Genomic DNA, 23,722 nt, shown 5'->3' on the forward strand with positions numbered 1-23,722 from the left:
CAAAGTAAGTTCATTGAACACAGAATAACATAAAGAAAGTTAATAAGCATACGACTAGTTAAATATTTATAAAATTTTTCTTATTATCTTCGCAAAGCATCGAAACGTTTTTTTAACTCGTCCAGTTCATCATTTTCTTGCTCTTTTTTAGTCTTTCTTCTCGTAGTTTTCTTTTCTGATTGTTTTTTGTCAACTACTTCCTTTTTGATATCTTTAGGAATCTTTAGCTCATTGTTTATATTTTCGCTATTCTGTCTGGGCTTTTTTATAATGATAGGATGTTTAGCATCAGCAACGTCAATATCATCATTATCTAAGGTTAATATAGGCTTTTCTTCGTCGTTATCTTTCATCTCGACTGAAAGGTCATCATAATCTAAAGCTATGCTAGAAGAAGATGAGGACAAGGAACCACACAGTTTACTATATGGCACATCGTATGTTTTCGCAATTTCCTTCAAGTATAGATCGACCAGCTCCTCTTTTGGAACCGAGGGAGAGCATTTTTGTATGATTTTGTCAGGTACGTCGATATGATCTGTTATAATCCCATTAACAAACTCAGCGTTTAACTTCCAAGCCATTAAATCTTTCAACTGACTTAGTTCTTTAATTTCATCAACGAAAAGAATCGCATATATTAACGACCGGATGGCTTCATTGATGCCATCCTCCAGGTGCTCTTTGACAAGCTCTTCCTCGGTGGTGATATCATTTATTATCTGTACTCTAGCCAACAGTAATTCACAGTATAACTCCAATATTTCTAATAGCTCAATATGAATATCATCATGTATTAGTGTTTCAACACGATAATGCGCCTTTTGTTCTTTATTTGCCAATAGCAGTTGTGCAACCTGTCTTCGAGACTGCTTTGCGATCGCTTGTTGCTTTTCTTGTGCATACCTTAATCTTTGAATACACATCTTCAGGCATGTTTTAAGCTTAATCTACAGCAATTATTTGGTCAATATATCGTGATATTTTTTAGTTAGTACACCCTGGATTACTTGAACATTGAAACTTTTCAAAGGATATTATAAAATATGAACATACATTGAACGGTATCATAGGAGGTGCCATTCTTAGTTTTGTTTTACTTTCTTCTCTATCCTGAGTCCCCAGGGGAAGAATAAAATACTCAAACCCTTTGAATAATCAGAAAGGTATTTTTCGTCAAAAAAACGAAACAATTGAATGCGAATAGCCGATTCACCAAGTTTCTCACAGTATTTTGAAAAAGAGGTGTGAGTACATAAGCAATCAGTACACAAGTACGTCTGAATATATATGTATATAAATATATACATGTATGTATGAAGGATTGGCAAGCGTAAAAGAAAAAAAACAAACTACAGATCATTGAATGACCATATCAACAGGATATTTCAATTCGTCATGTTGGCCCTTGGTATCATATTCACTTAATCCAACAATGCCTCCAAACTTTAAAAATCTATCAAAATGTTTCAATCGTAAATCGTCAACTTTCTTAACCATGTCCGGCCAGTAAACTTCATGTTTATATTTGAAATCCAACAGACCATTGTATAGAGCATCTAACTGAGATGGTTCTATGTGGTTTTCAAATGGTTCGTCGAAGATAGCTTTCGCTTTAGTCGCAGGGTCAAGGAACGGATACATCATTTTTAAAAAAGCCCATGCAAACCATGGGATGTTAATTAAGACACATTTACCCAACCTTTCAGGATAATGATCTTGCATAACGTTCAGACACATCCTAGCAATTGAAATAGGTGGAGCTTTATCAGTAATAATACCTGGCTCTTTATAGCTTTTAAAATCTACTAAGACCGTGACTTTTTCCACTCCTTGTGGAGCCACAGTTACTGCAGTCTCCATCATATAGATCAATTGTTGAACTTGTCTAAACGAGGATTCTGTGTTTTGACGACCATTCTTCATGTAATAGAGAGGTCTTTTGGCGTTATCGAAGCCTAAGATAACTTCTTTACCTGTTTCATTCTCAACCGCGACTTTCTCTGCAGTTAGAGGGTCTTTATCTTCTTTACCGTGTGTAAGCCCAACTTCCCTCCTCCAGACCAAAGTTTTGGTTACACCCTTGATAGCGTTGGCGGTGTTCCATTTATTAGCTCTCAGGTACCTTAACAAACACTCTCTAGAGAGCCAAAATTTTTCCCAATCAGTTAAAGGTCTTGCATTAACATGAGTCCCATTATCAAGATCATTGAGATTCTCTGGCAATTTCAGGCTATCGTCCTGGAAATGTCGCAAGACAGCTCTATATTTCTCATTTTGATCTTCCAAGAGTGGTTCCGGTGGAGTAGCGTTACCATACTTGGCAGGAGGTTCCAAGAATATCTTATCACATGGAATAAGTTTCTCCTTAGGCACAGCAGGCGTATGATCCCGTTTTCTTGAAAAAAGACCCATTGTTGCCTTTCTGTTTGTTATTTCTTTGTGTGATTTTCCAGGGTCTTTTTTTTTTTTTTTTTAAATTGATGATGTATATTGAATCTATTTTAAAGCGTGATTTTTCCGACAATTTTTAATCCCTCTATTGTTCTTTTTCACTCTACCTGAAGCTAAAAAAATAGAACAAGGAAACATATAATGTATGATATGGGAATAAAAGTATATAAATATTTAAATTTGCTATAGTTAATAGGGATGCGTGTATGTAAACTAAATTTTCTCTTCGATCTCTTCAGTTGAAGATCACCCCATTAGCCACATTAGAACGTTTTGCCAAATGAAACCGTAGACAAATAGGAAGTAATTGCACTTCTTGACGGTTGATTTGCTGATCGATACATGTATATCGTCGTCTTCGGCACCGGAACGGCTTAGCAAATTGAACTTGACGGATCTTAGTAGAAATACTCCGAAGGCAATAAACAAGTAAAACTTCACGAAAAGAGTCAAATTGAATGGCATTGTCACATTAGTCAACAGCTGAGCAAGGATCAATGGAACAAACTTGTAACCAACATAACACAACAGTTCGACCAAACTAAAGCTGGGAATCTTGGTGTCAATCAAAAGATACAGGCCGAGTTTCAATATGGATAGGTCTAGACAGACAAACGCCAGAGTAGAAGAAAGCTTGTAGTATAAATCTTCTGGATTGAACGAACCCTTCAGACCTTGCTGAGTATTCCAGATGAGAATGTAGGTAACTAATCCCATTATAGGCATATACATATCTGGAGAGTTCACGTCATCCCTTGGTGGCAAAAAGTTGCCAGAGTCCATAATCCGCTGCCAATTTTTGGTGCCATTAAGGAAGGGAACTAAAATGAGTTTCAATTTATTGATCACATAACGTGTGCTGACCTGAAAGTACGTGGAAATTTGTTGAGAGCCAGCAGCGTTTGAAGTCGCTTTATTGACCGTTTCTTGGAACTGATTGAAGTTGTCCTGGCCAATAAAGTTGGAAAACGCACTCTGTCCCAGTTGGAATGCCATAGAACCACGAGGATCTTGGAATGGAAAGCTGCTGCTGCCGCCGCCACCATTCATATTTGCGTTCGTATTTGCATTAACTTGGCCATTCATTGGCATATTTCTGGGAATTTGTATTGGTTGTTGCTGTTGTGGGGTGTGAACAAAACGATCGTTAACGCCATTCTGCTCGCTTGTTACATACGCATACGGATTGTAAGACATTCTGGTATACCTCTCTTCTTCTTCTTTTGCAATGGATGCTTTTGTAAGCGAAAGCCAACTATGGGTGAGGAGGAAGTCAATAGATAGGCGGTAAACTAAACAACTACTCTAGTGCGGAATACGACTTTTAATGCAGAGTCCTGGCTATGCTATTCGAGAACTGGGAGACAGTAACCACCATGCTGCTGAAACGACCCAACTTTATTATCATTTGAATTGTCAAAATGATTTATTTTCGGTCAGGGTAATGAGAACGCGTAAATTATTTGGATCTTTCTATAATTTTAGCTCAAAAAGGCTGTATTAAAAGAGAAAATACAGATAAAGTAGTAAATTGTTTTAAGATAATATCCTCAAAGGAGGCATTGGAGAGTATAATGTTTGGCAAGGGAAAGAATAGAGGCGGATCGTCCACTGCAAGATATTCGACCAGCAATAAGTACAACTCACTCTCAAACAATTATGCGCTTAGCGCGCAACAACTATTAAAAGCCAGTAAAATCGATGACATCGATTCAATGATGGGGTTTGAAAGATACGTACCGCCGCAATACAATGGTAAGTTTGACGAGAAGGATATAGATGTAATTCCAGGCCGTGTTGGGTGGCTGACGAACATGCACGCGACTTTGGTTTCTCAGGAAACGTTATCCGGTGGCGGTAATGGCGGCGGCAATACAACTAATGGGGAACGTATAGCGACTAATCAAGGAGTTTCTGGAGTTGACTTCTACTTTCTAGATGAAGAAGGTGGAAGTTTCAAGTCGACAGTTGTGTATGATCCATACTTCTTTATTGCGTGTAACGATGAATCAAGAGTCAATGATGTGGAGGAACTAGTGAAAAAATACTTAGAATCTTGTCTCAAAAGCCTACAGATTATCAGGAAAGAAGACCTTACCATGGACAACCACCTTTTAGGATTGCAGAAGACGCTCCTTAAATTATCATTTGTAAATTCCAATCAGTTATTCGAGGCCAGGAAGCTATTGAGGCCCATCTTACAAGATAATGCCAATAATAAGGTGCAAAGAAACATATATAATGCAGCTACAAGTGGCACAGAAAAAGTGGATGCTAAACATCTGATCGAAGACATTAGAGAGTATGATGTACCGTATCATGTCCGAGTGTCTATAGACAAGGATATCAGAGTTGGTAAATGGTATAAGATAACTCAACAGGGCTTTATTGAAGATACCAGGAAAATTGCGTTTGCCGACCCGGTGGTCATGGCGTTTGATATAGAAACCACAAAACCGCCCTTAAAGTTTCCGGATTCGGCGGTAGATCAGATAATGATGATTTCGTATATGATAGACGGAGAGGGGTTTTTAATAACAAATAGAGAAATAATATCCGAAGATATTGAAGACTTTGAATATACGCCAAGACCGGAATATCCTGGATATTTCACTATATTCAACGAAAACGATGAAGTAGCGCTTTTGCAAAGGTTTTTTGAACATATAAGAGACGTACGACCTACTGTAATATCCACGTTTAATGGTGATTTTTTTGATTGGCCTTTTATACATAACAGAAGCAAGATTCACGGTTTGGATATGTACGATGAAATTGGGTTCGCGCCAGATGCAGAAGGTGAGTACAAGTCATCATACTGCTCTCATATGGATTGTTTCCGTTGGGTGAAGCGTGATTCATATTTACCACAAGGCTCTCAAGGTTTGAAAGCTGTTACTCAATCTAAGTTAGGTTATAACCCAATAGAGTTAGATCCCGAACTAATGACGCCGTATGCATTTGAAAAGCCACAACACCTCTCTGAATATTCTGTTTCTGATGCCGTCGCTACGTACTATCTTTACATGAAATATGTCCATCCATTTATCTTTTCCCTCTGTACAATTATTCCTTTGAATCCGGATGAAACCTTAAGAAAGGGTACTGGTACTTTATGCGAAATGTTATTGATGGTTCAAGCTTACCAACATAATATCCTCCTACCAAATAAGCATACAGATCCAATTGAAAGATTCTATGACGGACATCTGCTAGAATCAGAGACTTACGTGGGTGGACATGTAGAGTCATTGGAAGCTGGTGTTTTCAGAAGCGATTTGAAGAATGAATTCAAGATAGATCCTGCTGCCATTGATGAATTATTATGTGAGTTACCACAAGCTTTAAAGTTTAGCGTTGAAGTAGAAAATAAGTCCAGTATGGACAAAGTAACGAATTTTGAGGAAATTAAAAGCCAAATAACACAGAAGCTTTTAGATTTAAAGGAAAATAGTTTAAGAAACGAGCTACCTCTGATTTACCATGTGGATGTCGCCTCTATGTACCCAAATATTATGACCACTAATAGATTACAACCAGACAGTATTAAAACAGAGCGTGATTGTGCTAGTTGTGATTTCAACAGGCCTGGCAAATCTTGTTCGAGGAAACTAAAATGGGCTTGGAGAGGGGAGTTTTTTCCAGCTAAGATGGATGAGTATAATATGATCAAACGTGCTTTACAAAATGAAACTTTCCCCAACAAAAACAAGTTCTCTAAAAAAAAAGTCTTGACATTTGATGAATTAAGTTATGCAGACCAAGTTCTTCACATAAAGAAACGTCTTACCGAATACTCAAGAAAGGTTTATCATAGGGTTAAAGTATCGGAAGTCGTTGAGAGAGAAGCTATTGTTTGCCAAAGAGAAAATCCGTTCTATGTTGATACCGTGAAATCCTTCCGTGATAGACGTTACGAATTCAAGGGCTTAGCCAAAACTTGGAAAGGAAATTTATCCAAGATTGATCCATCAGACAAGCATGCCAGAGATGAAGCCAAAAAAATGATTGTGCTTTATGATTCTTTGCAGTTGGCGCATAAAGTCATTTTAAATTCGTTTTATGGGTACGTTATGAGAAAAGGTTCACGTTGGTATTCTATGGAAATGGCAGGTATTACGTGTTTGACAGGTGCTACAATAATCCAAATGGCCAGAGCCTTGGTAGAAAGGGTAGGAAGGCCGTTAGAGTTAGATACAGATGGTATTTGGTGCATTCTACCAAAGTCTTTCCCCGAAACTTACTTTTTTACATTAGAAAATGGTAAAAAGCTTTACCTGTCATATCCATGTTCCATGTTGAATTATAGGGTCCACCAAAAGTTTACTAATCACCAATATCAAGAACTGAAAGACCCATTAAACTATATATACAAGACCCATAGCGAAAATACAATTTTTTTTGAAGTTGATGGTCCATACAAAGCTATGATTTTGCCTAGTTCTAAGGAAGAAGGGAAAGGTATTAAAAAAAGATATGCTGTTTTCAATGAAGATGGTTCGCTTGCCGAATTAAAAGGTTTTGAACTAAAGAGACGTGGTGAATTGCAACTAATCAAGAATTTCCAAAGTGATATTTTTAAAGTTTTTTTGGAGGGTGACACATTGGAAGGTTGTTACGGTGCTGTGGCAAATGTGTGTAACCGTTGGCTAGACGTTTTGGATTCCCGTGGTCTTATGTTAGAAGATGAAGATTTGGTCAGTTTAATTTGCGAAAATAGGAGTATGTCGAAAACACTAAAGGAATATGAAGGACAAAAATCCACCTCTATTACAACAGCAAGGAGATTAGGAGATTTTTTGGGTGAAGATATGGTTAAAGATAAAGGTCTACAATGTAAATATATTATTAGTTCAAAACCTTTCAATGCCCCTGTTACTGAACGAGCTATTCCAGTCGCAATATTCTCAGCAGAAATTCCTATCAAGAGATCTTTCCTCAGACGTTGGACATTAGATCCCTCTTTGGAGGATTTAGATATCAGAACCATTATTGACTGGGGTTACTACAGAGAGAGACTCGGGTCTGCTATTCAGAAGATTATCACTATTCCAGCTGCATTACAAGGAATCCCCAATCCTGTACCCAGAGTAGAACATCCCGATTGGCTGAAAAGAAAAATCTCTATAAAAGAGGATAAATTTAAGCAAACTTCGCTAAGCAAATTCTTTTCCAAGACCAAAGATATACCAACAATGGGAAAAATAAAGGACATCGAAGATTTATTTGAATCGACTGTAGAAGAAGAGAGCGCTAAAATCAAAATGGCAAGAACTACCAAGAAAGTTGGATCTAAGAGAAAAAGATATCAACTAGCAAATGAAGAAGATCCACTGGTATTGCCAGCAAAAATTCCCTCTATGGATGAGGACTATGTGGGATGGCTAAACTATCAAAAAATTAAATGGAAAATCCAGGCCAGAGATAGAAAGCGTAGAAATCAATTATTTGGCAATACAAGCAGTTCTCGCGAAAGAAGTGCGCTTGGAAGTATGATCAGGAAACAAGCTGAATCTTATGCTAACTCCACCTGGGAAGTCTTACAGTACAAGGAATCGATTGAGCCAGGAGCTTTGGATGTTTTTGTAACAATTAATGGCAAAGTCCAGAATATCACTTTCCATATACCAAAAACTATCTATATGAAGTTCAAAACTCAAGCAATACCGTTACAAAAGATTAAGAACTGTCTTATTGAAAAATCCTCTGCATTGTTGCCAAATAATCCTAAAATATCCAATCCCACAAGTGGCCAGTTATTCAAAATTACTCTGCCTGAATCAGTTTTTCTCGAAGAGAAGGAAAATTGTACAAGCATCTTCAATGACGAGAATGTACTTGGTGTATTTGAGGGCACTATTAAATCACATCAACGAGCAATTATGAATTTGGGTGCATCAGTAACGTTTCGTTCAAAGGCGATGGGCGCGTTGGGTAAGGGGATACAACAGGGTTTTGAAATGAAAGATCTTTCAATGGCAGAAAATGAGAGGTACTTAAATGGATTTTCGATGGATGTTAGTTATTTACTACATTTTCCAACGTCAATCGGATATGAATTTTTTTCATTATTCAAGTCGTGGGAGAATACTATCACTATATTAGTTTTGAAACCATCTAATCAAGCCCAGGAAATAAGTATTCCATCGCTGGAACAAATCTACAAACAAATGTTTGAGAAAAAGAAGGGTAGAATAGAAAAATTTTCTTACTTGGTTGATATAAAAGAAAATGTCAATTTCGAGTTTGCTTACTTTACAGATATCTCAAAATTGTACAGGAGATTATCACAGGAAATTACTAAACTAAAAGAAGAAAAAGGTTTACAATTTCTGCTTTTGTTGCAATCACCGTTCATTACCAAACTCTTGGGCACTATTCGTCTTTTAAATCAGATACCAGTTGTTCAACTTTCATTAAATGAGATTTCGCTTCCACAACTAAATTGGCAATCAACACTATTAATGAAAATAGTTAATCACGTTTTATCGAGTGGTTCTTGGATTTCTCATTTGATCAAGTTATCTCAATACAGTAATATTCCGATTTGTAATTTAAGGTTGGATAATATGGATTATGTCATCGACATTCTTTATGCAAGAAAACTAAAACATGAAAACATAGTTCTCTGGTGGAATGAGAAAGCACCACTACCGGATCATGGCGGTGTTCAAAATGACTTTGACTTGAATACGTCATGGATCATGAATGATTCGGAATTTCCCGACATTAATAATCCAGGTGCCTATGATAATGTGGTATTAGATGTAAGTGTCGATAATTTAACAGTGAATACAATTTTGACGTCAGCATTGATCAATGATGCTGAAGGCAGTGATCTGGTTAACACTAGTATAAATATTGATGATAACAATGTTAGTAACTCTTCATCCGACTTCGTACAGGACGCCTTTTCTAATGATGCTTTAAATGTTTTGAGAGGCATACTAAAAGAGTGGTGGGATGAAGCTTTAAAGGGCAACGCAACCGCAGATTTGTTGGTGAACTCACTAGCAAGCTGGGTTCAAAATCCTAATGCAAAATTATTTGACGGGTTATTGAAATATCATGTCCATAACTTAACTAAGAAAGCATTACTTCAGCTGGTGAATGAATTCAGTACACTTGGCTCAACCATTGTTTATGCAGAAAGAAATCAAATTCTAATCAAGACAAATAAGTACTCACCCGAAAATTGTTACGCCTATAGTCAATATATGATGAAGGCAGTTAGAACAAATCCAATGTTCAGTTATTTGGACTTGAACATTAAGCGTTATTGGGACTTGTTAATATGGATGAACAAATTCAATTTCAGTGGGTTGGCATGTGGTGAGATAGAGGATAAAGAAAAGCAGGATTATAACGCTTTTTCGCAATGGCAACTAAAGAAATTCCTGTCACCAATATATCAACCAGAGTTTGAGGATTGGATGATGATCATCTTAGACAGTATGCTTAAGACGAAACAGAATTACTTGAAGTCGAATTCAGGAACGCAAAGACCGACTCAATTAATTAACATCAAAAAGCAAGATAAGGAAGATAGCGTTGAGAACTCATTGAATGGGTTTTCGCATCTTTTTTCCAAGCCGTTGATGAAAAGAATCAAAAAACTTTTCAGAAATCAGCAAGAGTTCATTTTGGACCCACAATATGAGGCAGACTATGTTATACCTGTTCTTCCTGGTTCCCATTTGGACATGAAGAATCCTCTTTTAGAACTTATCAAATCACTCTGCCATGTTATGTTGCTTTCGCAGAGTACAACTTTAGAAATAAGAGCCTTGAGAAAAGAATTGCTGAAAATATTTGAATTGCGCGAGTTTGCTAAAGTAGCGGAATTCACAGATCCAAGTTCTAGTCTAGTGGTACCAGATTTTCTGTGCGAACACTGTTTTTTCATATCTGACATTGACTTTTGTAAGGCAGCTCCTGAATCTCTTTTTTCATGCATGAGATGCCATAAAGGCTTCAATAAAGTGCTGCTGCAAGAACATTTGATCCAGAAACTACGTTCAGATATTGAATCTTACTTGATTCAAGACTTGAGATGCTCCAGATGCCATAAAGTAAAGCGTGACTATATGAGTGCACACTGTCCCTGTGCTGGAGCATGGGAAGGAACCATTTCTAGGGATATCATTGTTCAAAAATTACATGTATACAAGCAAGTAGCCAAATATTACAGTTTTGAGATATTATACAGCTCCATTACTGATCTGAGCATCTGAATAATTCGTATAGCGCTATGCCCCATGAACTTTCTAGTCTGACGACACAACGAAAAAAAAAGACGAAAGAGGGAAAAATGCATTCTCATTTTCTTAGCGATATTAAATATAGATAGATATACCTACCCAAAAAAGTAATTTCTAGAAAAGCAATTAATACATCTATAGTGATTAAATTATAAGTGCTCTTCTTGTATCCTCATTTTAACATTTTTGAGAAATAGAATGAATGTTATCACCCCGGAAGTTGCTTTTAGGGAATATCAAATCAAATGTCTCACATCTTATATTTCTTCTGATCCTGATATCACCCCTTCAAATTTGATATTGCAAGGTTATAGCGGAACAGGAAAATCCCACACTTTGAAGGAATATTTTAATGCTAATCCAGATTTGCATACGGTATGGTTGGAACCGGTTGAGTTGGTTTCGTGGAAACCTTTACTGCAGGCAATAGCACGTACTGTACAATATAAACTGAAGAACCTATATCCTGACATTCCCACCATAGACTACGACCCATTACAGGTTGAAGAACCATTTCTTTTAGTAAAGACATTGCATAATATTTTTGCACAATATGAGTCACTCCACGAAAAAACTTGCTTGTTCTTAATATTGGATGGTTTCGATAGTTTACAGGATATAGACGCAGCATTGTTTAACAAATATATCAAGCTTAAAGAATTACTTCCAAGAGACTCTAAAATTGATCTAAAGTTCATCTACACGATGTTAGAGACGTCTTTCTTGCAGAGATATTCCACACATTGCATTCCAACTATCATGTTCCCGAGGTATAATGTGGATGAAGTATCTACTATACTAGTGATGTCAAGATGCGGTGAGTTAGTCGAGAATTCTTGCCTGCGTAAGCGTATCATCGAAGAGCAGATAACAGATTGTACGGATGACCAATTCCAAAATGTGGCCGCAAACTTCATTCACTTGATTGTACAGGCATTTCATTCCTACACGGGCAATGATATATTTGCATTGAATGATCTAATTGACTTTAAATGGCCCAAATATGTGTCTTGCATCACGAAGGAAAACATATTTGAACCGCTGACTTTGTACAAGAGTGCCATCAAGCTATTTTTGAGCACAGATGATGATTTAGGTACAAATGAACAAGACGGAATTGTTGTGAACATAGACCATGATGAACTTACTGACAACCAGACGTACGATTTATCAATAATCTCCAAATATCTGCTTATAGCCTCATATATTTGTTCGTACCTGGAACCTAGATATGATGCAAGTATCTTCTCAAGGAAAACACGTATCATACAAGGGAGAGCAGCTTATGGACGAAGGAAGAAAAAGGAGGTAAATCCAAGGTATTTGCAGCCTTCTCTATTTGCTATTGAAAGGCTACTAGCTATCTTTCAAGCAATATTCCCTATGCAAGGTAAGGCAGAAAGTGGTTCTCTATCTGCACTTCGTGAAGAACCCTTAATGAAAGCTAATATTGAGGTTTTCCAAAATTTATCAGAATTGCATACGTTAAAACTAATTGCTACAACTATGAACAAGAATATAGATTATTTGAGCCCCAAAGTAAGGTGGAAGGTAAATGTTCCTTGGGAAATCATCAAGGAAATATCAGAGTCTGTCCAATTTGACATCGGTGATTACTTCAGCGATATTCACGAATGATTGTGTCCATGAAAAGACGCTTGGCGCTCAATATAAATTCAGGCATTGGATACAATACAACCCTATATAAATATTTATACATTATAGGATAAAATGCATAGTTAATAAAGTGGACCTGTACGTTTCTATTTATGCCTCTTGTTTTCTTAGGTGTAAGATTCAATTTGTAAGTATAAAGGTTTTATATTTGGTCAAAAAGAAAGATTTTAAAACCCTTCTACCATATGACGCTAAGGTGCTGCCCAAGTCGCAGTAAATTGGCCATTTCACAGTTACATCTTGGAAACAAGCTAAATATTAACCACCTCTATTTGCATTTTCACCAGGATTGAGCCTGATCTTGCGTACTGTTCTTTTTATTGGTGTCTTCATTTTCTACAAAACCTCTGATCTCTCCAGCAATAGCCCTTGAAACATCTTCAAAGGCCTCAAACGTTAGAACACCATCTTTTTTGTCCTTATTTAACCGTTGAAGAGTTATCAGAATTGTTCTGAACTTATTTTTCAACTTTACGAACTTCTTCTCGAATTCCACCACACTTTCATCATCGTTATTCATTTTTATACCTTTCATTGAAGTGCGAATAGTTTGAATATTCTTCTCGAGTATAGGATTATGTAGTCCATATGATTCTATAACATCACACATACCCTCCATTTGCCCTAGCAGCACAAATCTTTGGAATCCTACTTGTAAACCATACTGTTTGCCTTCCAAAAAGCTCTGCTTTATATTCTCATTTTGCCCTTCACAAAAACCTTCCTGGTAATATTGCTCTTCTAGGTTTAATAACTCATCAAAATCCATTGTCATTAGCTTAGAATTTTCAACCTTTATCAACACTTGAAAAATGATAAGGATTTAAATAAGTAAATTTCAATTTTTGTGGGATGATTTCTCAACACAGCATTATGATTTTTATATTAGTAGAACATACAGAAAGAGCAACTATACAAATATAATAAAGAAAAAAAAAAAAGTAGAGTAATTAAGGAACAACTTGTCTCTTTAACCTGCTTGCTATTGAGAATAATAACTATCTACTTAAGTGATTACAACAGGAACAATACATAATAAACAAGAGACTAGTTTCCCTTTGCACACTCATTCATAACTGCGTCCCGGCTTTAACTTCTTTCCCTGTTTTTTTAATCTTTTCCAAAATAAAATCGTAAGGAAGTGTAGTGTATACATCTACTAATTGCTTTTCAAGTGATATGTTTATTTTAGAAACATCCGGCTCTAATTTTGTCAAAACCTTAGTGACTGCACCAGAACATCCCGAGCACGTCATGACGACATTGAACTGGTAATGTTTTATCTCTGCCATTTTTTGTGCGTTAGTTGTCTCTTGCTTTATTAAAATTTAGCATCATTTGATTCTGTAATGCTACAAAATCGTTCAACTCATTTTGAGAATGCGCAAACTTACTTACAAGTTGTGCCAACTTTGCACCCCCAAAAAAACTACAATACCGCGTAAAATCTATTTAAAATTTTAAAAGAGTGTAAGGCTACAGATTGTTATTTTCTGTAGCCAATGCAAATGTTACACAAGATACCCATGTACTATATGATTATTTATCTATTCTATGCTCAAGTATTTCTTCCTTAATCATCTAGAGTAGCGCCCCTGATCTCGTAGATGTCATCAATAGCATTCCTTCGAAGGGGTGTGTCAGCAAATAATAACTCTATCCATTGGATCAGCTCTTCTGTTGAAAAAAGGTAAAAGTCGCCATTGTAAAACATCTCCATAATCTCTTTTAAATGTAAGGGTAAAAATTTGCCCATTGTAGCAAACTTTTCCCTCATCTTCTGGTAACTGGGTTCCTTTGTCAAAAATTGAATCTCGGTGTTGCTTACTAATAAAGATACGAGCTCACCCAGATTTTCTGAATTGACCTCCGAGATAATCTGCCATTTTAAAATTTCATTTGTCACACAACTGTTGTACAAGAAGTCCAAAAAGGACAACATATAACGGGAAGCTTCTTCACCTCTTATTTTTTCCAGTGGATGGATAATTTCTTTTAGGATATATGGTAGCAATTTTTCAATTATGATATCCCACGATGGATTTTTTTCATTTTCACGAAATTCGGACAGTTGGTGATTGATTAATTTGTAGACAATACGATATTTCATATTCAATCTGGTTTCCAACGTGTTTCTTGTCAATTCCTTTATCCTATATAGCTTCTCATCTTGTTCTATTAAATATCTCATATCCACATATAATTGACACCAGTTTTGAGAGAAGCTTGTTGTACACATAGCCACATACGAGGTTTGTAGGAGATTGTATTTGTATGCAAAGTATTGCTCATCAACATGACTATCTGAAAATGCGTTCTTAAATTTCTGTGAAATTGTCAAAAATAGTTTTGGCAACTGCGTAACTTTAATGTGGTCTTCATTAAATAATGCTGTATTATGAACTTTTGCCGCTTTCTTCCCATTTTCTAGGGAGCTATCTTCAAGATTTTCGTCAATTGCCCAAGCCTCATCCCAGGCATTTTCCTCATATTCCGGTTCTTTCTCCACTTCTTGAGTTGCTTTTTCCTCTTCATCGTCGATATCTATGTCAATTTCATCACCCCATGCATCGGTATCATCATCCACCTCCCAATTCCAATCATCGTCTTTAGTTGTAACAGTATGATGTTCCAACTCTTTTTGTTTATCCATACCGTGTTTTCCAACTTTCTCGCTCATAATATCGATACTGTCAGCACTATGTATAAGCTTGACAGCTTCTAAATTTTGCCAACTTTTATTTGGATCTTCGAATATATTTCTTATTTCACCAATGTATGATTCAAGAACTTTATCCAGTAATAAATTGTAGTATAATTGTTTATTCACTAATAAATCTTGTATTTCTTTCCCGGAATAGGTCCAGTTCGTGGCTTCGGATTCTGAGGCTAGTTTTGTTAGTTTATTATTTGCCACAGTAACTAAATTTTTAAGTGGTGAATCTAGTGACTCTAAAATCGTTGATGCATTATTTTTCACGAATTTGGTAAACTCAGTATTGGCCAAAGGACCTAGCTCATAACCTAAGGTTTGCCGATCTCTAAAGGTTAATCCATCTAACATAAAATCACAGACTGCTTCAAAACTTGTTAATGTGCTGGATATATCATTTTGGCCATGCGAAGAAGACTTAAAAAATGTAAGCGTGTTTGTCTCATGGTTATATGAAATTTGTTTCCCACGTAGAAAAATGGAATTTTTAATCAAGTTCACTACGCTAGAAAAATTCATATAATCTTTTAGAATGATGTTCAATTTTGCTCTTACCTGCTCTTGAGAGTCGGCATTTCCCATATCAGAAATAATCCAGAGTTGATTGTCCAAGCTGCCCTGAGGAAAATACTGCTGAACCACAAAATCCATAAACGTATTATATTCAATGTCAACCTCATCTTTACCCCATTTCACCGCGTGCGTGAATTGAATGCTACTCTCGGTAATCCTCCAGAACCCATTGGAAAGAATGTTATACAATGTAGTTACAAGTTCTAAATGTAATGTGTCGATGTATGAAGATATGGACTGCTGGAAGTTAAAACTTTGCTTGAGAAAAGCCGAATTACGACGCATCTTTTTTCGCAATGATTGCAACGAATAGTAGCAGTTTTCTAGCTCTAATAGGTTCAGATTAGTTTTCACTTCTAATATAAGATTTGAGAGTGTCTTCAAGTTATCTAGAACATTCAGTTCGTTGGCCAATAACGCCTCTTGTTGTAATAAGTCATTAATATTGAAGTCTAACTCACTGCTGTTAATCATTTGGTTGTCATGTTCAATTATCAAAGGATCCTTAAGTAATTCGTGTATTATTTCACCTTTTTCGTGATAAAGAGGCTCCATGTTCAATGCGTAGTTCATGAGATTTGTGAAAGCTAAAATTAGTAGTATTACTTCTTTTATAACACGTTCATAGCATTCTGTTAAGTTTATGATCATATAATGGCATATCAATTTCGCTCAACATCTTGTTTGATAATATTATATCATTATTAACGACGTCAAATTTTGTTATTAAGTCTGTAATAACCTTGCAAGTTTAGTAAGAATGACAATGTTCGTCAATAAAAAGTGGAGTTTATTGATTACGTAACGGCTACATTTGTTCATTTTATACTATTGATGATCCCAACTTTTCGAGCTCTTCGTTGCAAACAGAACAGTAATTCTGCAATTGAGTGTCATTAAACCAAAGATCAGCCATCTCTATGGACACCATCGAACACTTATTTACTTCTTCTAACAAGAACTTTTCGTAGTCATCATGCACTAATTCTTTCTCCATGTCTTGAAGTATCCTTAGTTCAATCAATAATTCGTTCCTCCTCATTGCCAACTGTTTTCGAGTTTCACTGTATTGATGGTCTTGATTAAAATTATTCTCACTGAACTTTTCAAAAATGGGGTTATTGGCTGTCACTGACAATTGGCTGCCCAACAAATCTGAATCATTTATATAAATTGCTCTTTGCATAATGAAGTTATCTGATCCGAGACGATCGTGGAATAGTTTTTCGGCTCTCTTTATTGACCAGTAGAACACAGATGCCTTTCCTGATAGAAATGTGTTGATCATAATTGATGCTAATAACCCGACAACCATCGTTCGATTGATCCGCGAGAACTTCTCAGCACATAATAATAGAATACCAATTAATAGTCTAAAGAATACAAACGTCAAATTGGTTACTCTGTAAACCATTAGCTTAATGAATACTAAGAAAAGTATTGTGCGTGAATATTTGATGTCGTATTTGATATTTTCGGTCTCCTTGGATTCGCCTCTTTTCTCTGCTGCTACTTCTTCAAATTTGCTACTGGAAACACCCAAAATACCACATAATTTGATAGCTTTGATAACTCTCCCGTGCTTGCCGATTTTTTCTAAATAGTATCGTAACACCTTTCTTATTAAAAGGAATTCGCTATGTGTAAATTTTAACACCCATGTTTGACATATTTTTTCCGCTAAAGATAGCTTTTTCACTGTTTTACCAGTCTTACTATCAATATACTCTAGTTTGTACAAAACATGAAGCGAAGAATTACTCGCTGTCATATTAAGCTTGATTTCTAAATGATTATCCGCATCGTAAGACTCAACTATTATGAATTTAACGGAAATTTTTAGTAAATGACAAAAAGGCAATTTGATGAAAAAAGGATCTAAATCAATCTCATAATATTTGTTTTCAACAATATTTACAATTCTCTGAATGATAAAAACCATTCTAGATTCTTTATCCCTGTGATATTTTCCAGTATTCAGAAAATTTCCAGTTATATCTAATCGAAACGGTATCTTTCGAACTAATTGTAGATTGCCCTTAGTGTCCTTTCTTTTGTACCAAAATGATTTAACGTTTTCGTTTCCGTTCTTTCTTGCAAGAAATAGGCATTTTGGGAAGGCGTTCGACTTATCCCCAAATAATATATGAGCCAGCCCTTTACTAGAGATTTCATATTCGTGATTGTATGTAATTGTGTACTCTGTTCGAAGATCTTTGAGTCTGTTTAATAAAGAAGCTGCATCATCATGCATCTCCCAAAAAGTAACACGTGATTTGATAATTTTGGATATGCTAGTCATGGCTTTATGATTGAATGTATTTTCTTGATCTGTTTTAAACAATTCTTCTTGTTTTCTTTCTTGAAATTCCTTATCCATCTGCTCGAACTTCACTAAAATCTCTTCATTGCTACTTGGGGTTTTCATGGCCTTGTTTTCCAAAAGATACTGCAATTTAGATGCAACAAGCTTATAGTCAGTAAATAAAATGATAGCCTTCATTTGTAAACCACTAGCATCGTATATTTTAAGAGTTTTCTTTGAGGACCTGTCGGCTTCCACAGAAACAATTTCAGATAAACTAATCTTCGTAAGACAAATAAATTCCATAGAGTTCATGTAGCAGTAAATGTAATCCTCTGTGCAGAAACAGGTTGCTGAGAAATTTTGCTTCTTGTTGGGACACCAAAATGCTTCGAACTTGAAAAGTAAAAGCTCCTCTGGTAGCTTCTCCAGTCTTTGGTCCGGAGAAAATACTAGTGATTTAAATTGAAGATCAAGAACCCTTAACTCATTAGAATAATACTGGGGATATATAGTAGAGTTTCTTATTGGAAGCCTCTTCCCATCGATTGTTAATAAAGAGGAAGGTTTTTTCCCCATACTTGGCAATATACTGTATTCGCTCCAATCAGTTGTACCCCATATATTCGCAAGAACAGCGTTGGGAAACCAACTACCTTTTGTGAGGAAATTAGATAGAATAGCTAGCTGTGTCATCTTAGTAGATATTGGTGTTGTGGGCATTTGAAACTGAAATACCTTTTCTTCTCCTAGAGTTAAAATATCATACTCGGATATTGAGCAGTTCAATGTCTCATATAAAGACTCGGTTTCTTTGTCAAATGTTGTAATTGATTGATCTATGGAGGTGGTGGTACTAGAGGCAAATTCGAAGAATTTTGGACAGAACCTTTTAAACGCAAGCTCATACTCAAGGCTGTCATGCCTTAAATTCGTGACATACTTTTTGGTTGCATCAAAGGCAATTAACCATGATTTCAAGTCTCGAAAATTAGAAGTTTGAAAGACCAACGTGATATCTTTTGACATATTATCACGTGAATTCGTGACTTTATTACCTATGATTTTTACTTCAAAACAAAATTTTCGATCTTCTTCCGGATCATAGCGTACATCAATAAGAAAGACACCAAACTTATCAGTTTCTTCCACGTAGGTCTTCGAGGGCGATAAAAGGAACATACCAAATACAGCATTTTTTAAGAAACACCATCTTCTCACCCATATCTCTCTCGTTGGCTTTCCCACCTGTGTTTTCATATAAAGCCATCCAGATATTTCAGGTGACTTAGAAGGTAGTCGGGTTTCTTTTGATAGTAGCTTCGAAGAATGTATCGATCTAATATTGTAGTCACTTGTATCATTGGATGGTGTAATTCGTTGCAAAGTATATTTGTATGCTTGCTTTTTTGCATTATTAATATCAGAATTCAAAACCTTGGAACCATCGATAGAATTTTCTACCCATATTGAGTAATTGTCCAAGTACTCGTTAATAGAAGGTGATAGATCAATTTTCCTTCCCGAATCTTTCGTGACGAAAAGACTTTTGCGTTTCAGTACTTTCATTGTCTCCAGTATGAATTTGTCTAAGCTTAGTTTTACTTCTGATATAGCGCTAATAAGATCTAAGGAAGCCTTTAGATAGTTCTTTTGCACTTCAAACAATTTTAAAGCATCGCTTTTGATCAATGAGGGTTCTAGACTGGTTTTAGATACCCTTATGGCTTGGTAAGATGCCAACATGCTATCGTACTTACCTTGAAATAAATCGAAATTTTTTCTCACATTTCTATAGGGTTCAATCGCATTAGTCATAAGTTCTAAAAGAGCAGTTGAATGGCTAGAATCATCGCCTTTTACAATTCCTAGAAGCTTCATCGAAAAGTCATAATAGTCTCTGTTGAAACTATCAATCAGTCTGGGAGTAAAAGATTGATTACTAACAAACCCGTTACTTAGCAGGGCAGGTGAAGGTAACAATTGGGATAGGAGAGTTTCTTTGGCCCTTCGAAAATCTTCAAAGGAAACCTTGTACTTCTGGTCAAAAAAGTCCACTGTCTTCTCTATCCAATCTTCTAATGCATCTACCCTGGTTTGAAAGAAATTCACGGATGCACGAAAGGAAGGAGAATCGATTGATGCTTCTTTGAATGCCACCGATATTAGCCTTAATTGCCTCTTTTTGGGATCCCTCCCATGAACCGACATATTTCAGTATCAGTATAATTTTTCAATACGCTAAATTTATCAACAGAACTACTCATGTAGTTATGTTTTTAGTTATACCTATGCAGCTTGAAATTTCACGTGTACTTTCCCTCTTCTGAAGTCATTTTCACTTGCGCAGGAGTCGTTGCGCAAATTCATCATAAAAGTGATAAATTTGGAAAATCAATAGTGGTTTTCAAGGTCATCGCAAACAGGCAGAGTAAGGTTTTTTCTCCCAGTATATGCCAAACCATTAAAAGTGATACCATTTTCTTTGATTAATAAGTTTCAATCTTTGCCTTTGGCTATGTCAAAGCTATTTTCCACAGTCAATTCTGCAAGACATAGTATACCATTAGGCAGCATGAGAGATTATGTCCATATTAAAAAGTTAGAGATGAATACGGTCTTGGGACCTGATTCCTGGAATCAATTGATGCCTCAGAAATGCCTGCTAAGTTTAGATATGGGTACAGATTTTAGCAAATCTGCGGCTACAGATGATTTGAAGTATTCTCTCAATTATGCAGTTATTTCTCGTGATCTCACAAAATTTGTAAGTAGGAAGAAAAATTGGGGCTCAGTTTCCAATCTGGCTAAATCTGTCTCTCAGTTTGTTATGGATGAATATTCTGGTGTTGAGTATCTGAACTTGGAAGTGCAGGCGGATACAACACATATTAGAAGTGACCGCATCTCTTGTATCATTCAAAAAGAAAGAAAAAACCCAAAATTACAAGAATATGATGTCGTTAGAATATCCAACCTGAAAATGTTGACTTTGATCGGTGTTTTTACTTTTGAAAGACTGAAGAAGCAGTATGTAACATTGGATATAAAATTGCCATGGCCAAAGAAAGCCATGTCGGCACCTCCAGTACAAGGGATCATCGATGAAGTTGTGAGGTTTGTAGAGGCTTCGAAATTCAAGACTGTAGAAGCTTTAGTGGAGTCTGTGTCAACTATTATTGCTCATGACGAGTATTTTCAAAGGTTTCCAGATTTGCCATTGGTAATTAAGGTTTTGAAGTTGAATGCCATCACAGCTACAGAAGGTGTTGGTGTGAGCTGTATTCGTGAACCTAGAGAGGTTGAGATGGCAAATATTACGCAGATTTCTTCCATAGATGAATCATCTAATATTAAATTTCAATTACCTTTACTTCAAACCACCTCTGTGGAGGGAAAAGATACATGGAAAAAAGCATTTTTAGCTTTTGGTTCGAATATAGGAAACCGCTTCGAACACATTCAAACAGCTTTGAAATTATTATCAAGGGAAAAAACGGTTAGATTACTGAATATTTCATCTATTTTTGAAAGTGAACCAATGTACTTTAAGGATCAAACCCCTTTTATGAATGGATGTATTGAATTGGAGACTTTGCTGACTCCAAAGGAGTTATTGAAATTGTGCAAAAAAATTGAATACGAAGAGTTGCAAAGAGTGAAGCATTTTGATAATGGTCCTAGAACGATAGACTTGGATATTATCATGTATTTAAATAGTGCAGGAGAGGATGTTTTAGTTAATGAACCTGATTTGAATATACCGCACCCCAGAATGTTGGAGAGGGCATTTGTTCTTGAGCCATTATGTGAACTGATGTCTCCATGCCACCTTCATCCTGTAACAGCGGAGCCTTTAGTAGACCATTTAGAACAGCTATACCAAAAACAACATGATGAGGATGTCTTGTGGAAATTGATTCCTTTGCCTTATTGTGGTGGGACGGAACGCAGATTTCTTAAATTCAAGACTGTTACGAACATTGATGAATTCACTGGAGAAACAAAAAGGATTACCATTTCACCCACTTATATCATGGGTATTTTCAACGCTACGCCAGATTCCTTCTCTGATGGAGGTGAGCATTTTACAGACATTGAAGGTCAATTGAAAGATATCATTAAAATGTGTAAAGATGCCTTGCATCTGCATGAAAGCGTGATTATTGATGTTGGAGGGTGCTCTACTAGACCTAATTCTATTCAGGTATCTGAAGCAGAAGAAATTCAAAGATCGATTCCATTAATTAAAGCCATTAGAGAAAGCTCTGATTTGCCACAGGAAAGACTTATTTTATCCATCGATACCTATCGTTCTAAAGTCGCTAAAGAAGCTATTATAGCTGGGGTAGATATTATCAATGATATTTCTGGAGGTTTGTTTGACAGCAACATGTTTTCTGTAGTTGCAGAAAATCCAGAGGTTTGTTATATTTTGTCACACACACGAGGTGATATCTCAACAATGAATCAGTTGACGCATTATGAGGATTTTGCATTGAATGATTCTATCCTAAAAGAGTTTATTAATAATACTGACATCCAGCAGCTAGACAAATTGAAGGAGGGGACGATGTTAATTAGAAATATTGGTCAAGAAATTGGGGAGAGATATATCAAAGCAATCCAAAATGGAGTAAAGCGCTGGCAAGTTATAATCGATCCTGGGCTTGGATTTGCTAAGGACTGGAAACAGAACTTACAAATTATTAGACATATTCCCATCTTGAAGAATTACTCTTTCATCAAGAACTCAAAAGATTCCCAAGTGTACATTAACCTCAGAAATATTCCTGTATTATTGGGTCCATCGCGCAAGAAATTCATTGGACATATTACAAAAGATGTGGATGCAAAGAATAGAGATTTTTCCACTGGAGCAGTTGTGACATCGTGTATTGGATTTGGTACTGATTTGGTTAGGGTCCACGACGTGAAAAATTGTTCGAAGAGTATCAAATTAGCGGATACTATTTATAAAGGTTTGGAATAAAGGTTAGTTATATAAATCAAATATGTAATTTTGTTTTGTAGTAATTTTTTTCCTGTTTCATAATAAAGAATCGTTAAAAATAACCAAGGGAGAAAACAAATGAAATGAAATATAGAAAAGATATAAAAAATAGACTCTAATATTCAGTTTTTTGTGTTTTTTTCTTTTCCCCCTCTACGAAATATAGCATGATAAATGATTGTTCCTATTTTTCTTTCTTCTGAGTTTTACTAAGCCTTTGGACAATCCTTTGAAATATGACCAGTTTCGTTACAGTTGTAACAAAGCCTGTCATTTTGACAGTCTCTGGACATGTGTCCAGCTTGACCACAGGTGTAACATTTCAAACCACTGATGCCATCCTCTTTCATACAGTCCTTGGCCATATGATTTGGGCCACCACATTTATAGCATGAAACCTTGGAGAATCTAGTAGCCTTCTTTGGTTCAGGGCATTCCCTGGAGATGTGACCGGTTTGATTACAGTTAAAACAACGTTGCACATTACATTCACTTCTAACATGACCAGTTTCACCACAGTTGTAACATTGCTTGAATTCAACAGTTCTTGGCATGGTACAATCTGTTTGAACGTGACCAGGCTTGTTACAGTTGTAACATAGTCTTTCGGAATCACAGTCTTCGGCCAAGTGACCAATCTTACCACAAACGTAACAGGCTTTCTGGGACATTATTTCGTATTCTGTTGCTTTCCTGATTTGAAAAGAAAACCTTTGAACAATATA

At 36.1% G+C, this 23,722-nt stretch overlaps 11 protein-coding genes across 11 annotated transcripts; 3 read left to right on the top strand and 8 right to left on the bottom strand.

The window, feature by feature from the left end:
* Nucleotides 1-83: 83 nt before the first annotated feature.
* IST1 (Ist1p) lies at nucleotides 84-926 on the bottom strand (the record flags this gene model as incomplete). Its single annotated transcript, XM_056225129.1, has 1 exon — nucleotides 84-926. One exon carries the CDS (start codon nucleotides 924-926, stop codon nucleotides 84-86), a length of 843 nt encoding a protein of 280 aa, XP_056078979.1.
* Nucleotides 927-1,359: 433 nt separating this feature from the next.
* On the bottom strand, nucleotides 1,360-2,415 carry PDR17 (phosphatidylinositol transporter; the record flags this gene model as incomplete). The annotated part of the gene is made up of 1 exon (XM_056225131.1): nucleotides 1,360-2,415. The coding sequence occupies one exon, from the start codon at nucleotides 2,413-2,415 to the stop codon at nucleotides 1,360-1,362; it is 1,056 nt and encodes a 351-aa protein (XP_056078980.1).
* A 285-nt stretch (nucleotides 2,416-2,700) lies between these two features.
* YIF1 (protein transporter YIF1) lies at nucleotides 2,701-3,651 on the bottom strand (the record flags this gene model as incomplete). The annotated part of the gene is made up of 1 exon (XM_056225132.1): nucleotides 2,701-3,651. One exon carries the CDS (start codon nucleotides 3,649-3,651, stop codon nucleotides 2,701-2,703), a length of 951 nt encoding a protein of 316 aa, XP_056078981.1.
* A 377-nt stretch (nucleotides 3,652-4,028) lies between these two features.
* On the top strand, nucleotides 4,029-10,688 carry POL2 (DNA polymerase epsilon catalytic subunit; the record flags this gene model as incomplete). Its single annotated transcript, XM_056225133.1, has 1 exon — nucleotides 4,029-10,688. One exon carries the CDS (start codon nucleotides 4,029-4,031, stop codon nucleotides 10,686-10,688), a length of 6,660 nt encoding a protein of 2,219 aa, XP_056078982.1.
* Nucleotides 10,689-10,913: 225 nt separating this feature from the next.
* On the top strand, nucleotides 10,914-12,353 carry ORC5 (origin recognition complex subunit 5; the record flags this gene model as incomplete). The annotated part of the gene is made up of 1 exon (XM_056225134.1): nucleotides 10,914-12,353. The coding sequence occupies one exon, from the start codon at nucleotides 10,914-10,916 to the stop codon at nucleotides 12,351-12,353; it is 1,440 nt and encodes a 479-aa protein (XP_056078983.1).
* A 319-nt stretch (nucleotides 12,354-12,672) lies between these two features.
* On the bottom strand, nucleotides 12,673-13,161 carry LTO1 (ribosome biosynthesis protein LTO1; the record flags this gene model as incomplete). Its single annotated transcript, XM_056225135.1, has 1 exon — nucleotides 12,673-13,161. The coding sequence occupies one exon, from the start codon at nucleotides 13,159-13,161 to the stop codon at nucleotides 12,673-12,675; it is 489 nt and encodes a 162-aa protein (XP_056078984.1).
* Nucleotides 13,162-13,462: 301 nt separating this feature from the next.
* On the bottom strand, nucleotides 13,463-13,684 carry ATX1 (copper metallochaperone ATX1; the record flags this gene model as incomplete). The annotated part of the gene is made up of 1 exon (XM_056225136.1): nucleotides 13,463-13,684. One exon carries the CDS (start codon nucleotides 13,682-13,684, stop codon nucleotides 13,463-13,465), a length of 222 nt encoding a protein of 73 aa, XP_056078985.1.
* A 281-nt stretch (nucleotides 13,685-13,965) lies between these two features.
* DSL1 (Dsl1p) lies at nucleotides 13,966-16,233 on the bottom strand (the record flags this gene model as incomplete). Its single annotated transcript, XM_056225137.1, has 1 exon — nucleotides 13,966-16,233. The coding sequence occupies one exon, from the start codon at nucleotides 16,231-16,233 to the stop codon at nucleotides 13,966-13,968; it is 2,268 nt and encodes a 755-aa protein (XP_056078986.1).
* Nucleotides 16,234-16,501: 268 nt separating this feature from the next.
* Nucleotides 16,502-20,194, bottom strand: SIP3 (Sip3p; the record flags this gene model as incomplete). The annotated part of the gene is made up of 1 exon (XM_056225138.1): nucleotides 16,502-20,194. The coding sequence occupies one exon, from the start codon at nucleotides 20,192-20,194 to the stop codon at nucleotides 16,502-16,504; it is 3,693 nt and encodes a 1,230-aa protein (XP_056078987.1).
* Nucleotides 20,195-20,501: 307 nt separating this feature from the next.
* FOL1 (trifunctional dihydropteroate synthetase/dihydrohydroxymethylpterin pyrophosphokinase/dihydroneopterin aldolase FOL1) lies at nucleotides 20,502-22,976 on the top strand (the record flags this gene model as incomplete). The annotated part of the gene is made up of 1 exon (XM_056225139.1): nucleotides 20,502-22,976. The coding sequence occupies one exon, from the start codon at nucleotides 20,502-20,504 to the stop codon at nucleotides 22,974-22,976; it is 2,475 nt and encodes an 824-aa protein (XP_056078988.1).
* Nucleotides 22,977-23,206: 230 nt separating this feature from the next.
* Nucleotides 23,207-23,668, bottom strand: GIS2 (mRNA-binding translational activator GIS2; the record flags this gene model as incomplete). Its single annotated transcript, XM_056225140.1, has 1 exon — nucleotides 23,207-23,668. The coding sequence occupies one exon, from the start codon at nucleotides 23,666-23,668 to the stop codon at nucleotides 23,207-23,209; it is 462 nt and encodes a 153-aa protein (XP_056078989.1).
* Nucleotides 23,669-23,722: the final 54 nt, after the last annotated feature.

Source organism: Saccharomyces mikatae (assembly GCF_947241705.1).
Source record: "Saccharomyces mikatae IFO 1815 strain IFO1815 genome assembly, chromosome: 14".
Lineage (NCBI taxonomy): Eukaryota > Fungi > Ascomycota > Saccharomycetes > Saccharomycetales > Saccharomycetaceae > Saccharomyces > Saccharomyces mikatae.